General features: G+C 72.0%; 1 protein-coding gene across 3 annotated transcripts in view; it reads left to right on the top strand.

Moving 5' to 3' along the window:
* Positions 1-19: 19 nt before the first annotated feature.
* Anp32b (acidic nuclear phosphoprotein 32 family member B) overlaps positions 20-536 on the top strand; it is a 26419-nt gene continuing 25902 nt past the window's right edge. For 2 of the 3 annotated variants that reach the window (XM_023705467.1, XM_023705468.1), the window contains exon 1: positions 41-138. In XM_023705467.1, coding sequence (XP_023561235.1) covers positions 46-138 — 93 coding nt within the window. In that variant the 5' untranslated portion in view covers positions 41-45. Of the gene's footprint in view, positions 139-536 lie in introns of all 3 variants that reach the window. The other variant, XM_023705470.1, reaches the window with a different exon arrangement.

Raw genomic sequence — 536 nt, forward strand, 5'->3', positions numbered from 1 at the left:
CCGCGGAAAGTTAAGTTTGAAGAGGGGGGACGAGGGAACATGGACATGAAGAAGAGGATCCACCTGGAGCTGAGGAACCGGACCCCAGGAGCTGTAAGCAGAGCCCCTTCGGGCGCCCGCGCCCCCGATGACTTGCACGTAATGGTGGCCACCTGCGGGGCGCGGGTTCGCCGGCCGCGGCGCGGGGAAGGGCGCAGCTCGCGGGCCCGGACCGGGAAGGCAGGCGGGTGGGCAGGCGGGCGGCGCAAAGGGGGGAGCGAGCGCGCGGGCATTAACTCTTTGGCGTCCGCGGAAGGCGGCGGGTGGGGAACAGCAAACTTCGAGCTGCTCGCCTGCCCGGATCCTCTCGGGGAGGGAGTGCGTGTGCGTGTGGCGGGCGGCGAGGGAGGGAGGGAGCGGAGTTGTGTAACGCTGGGAGCCATGTTTGCAGCCTCCCGGGATGCGCGCCGGGCCTGCCGAAACCTCCTCTGCGGCCCCCGCCGGCCCGCTCGGGCTCCGCGCGTCTCGGCCTGCGAGAAGCGCGCCGGCGGGCGGGG

This window comes from Octodon degus, unplaced genomic scaffold, assembly GCF_000260255.1.
Source record: "Octodon degus isolate 3935 unplaced genomic scaffold, OctDeg1.0 scaffold00221, whole genome shotgun sequence".
NCBI lineage: Eukaryota > Metazoa > Chordata > Mammalia > Rodentia > Octodontidae > Octodon > Octodon degus.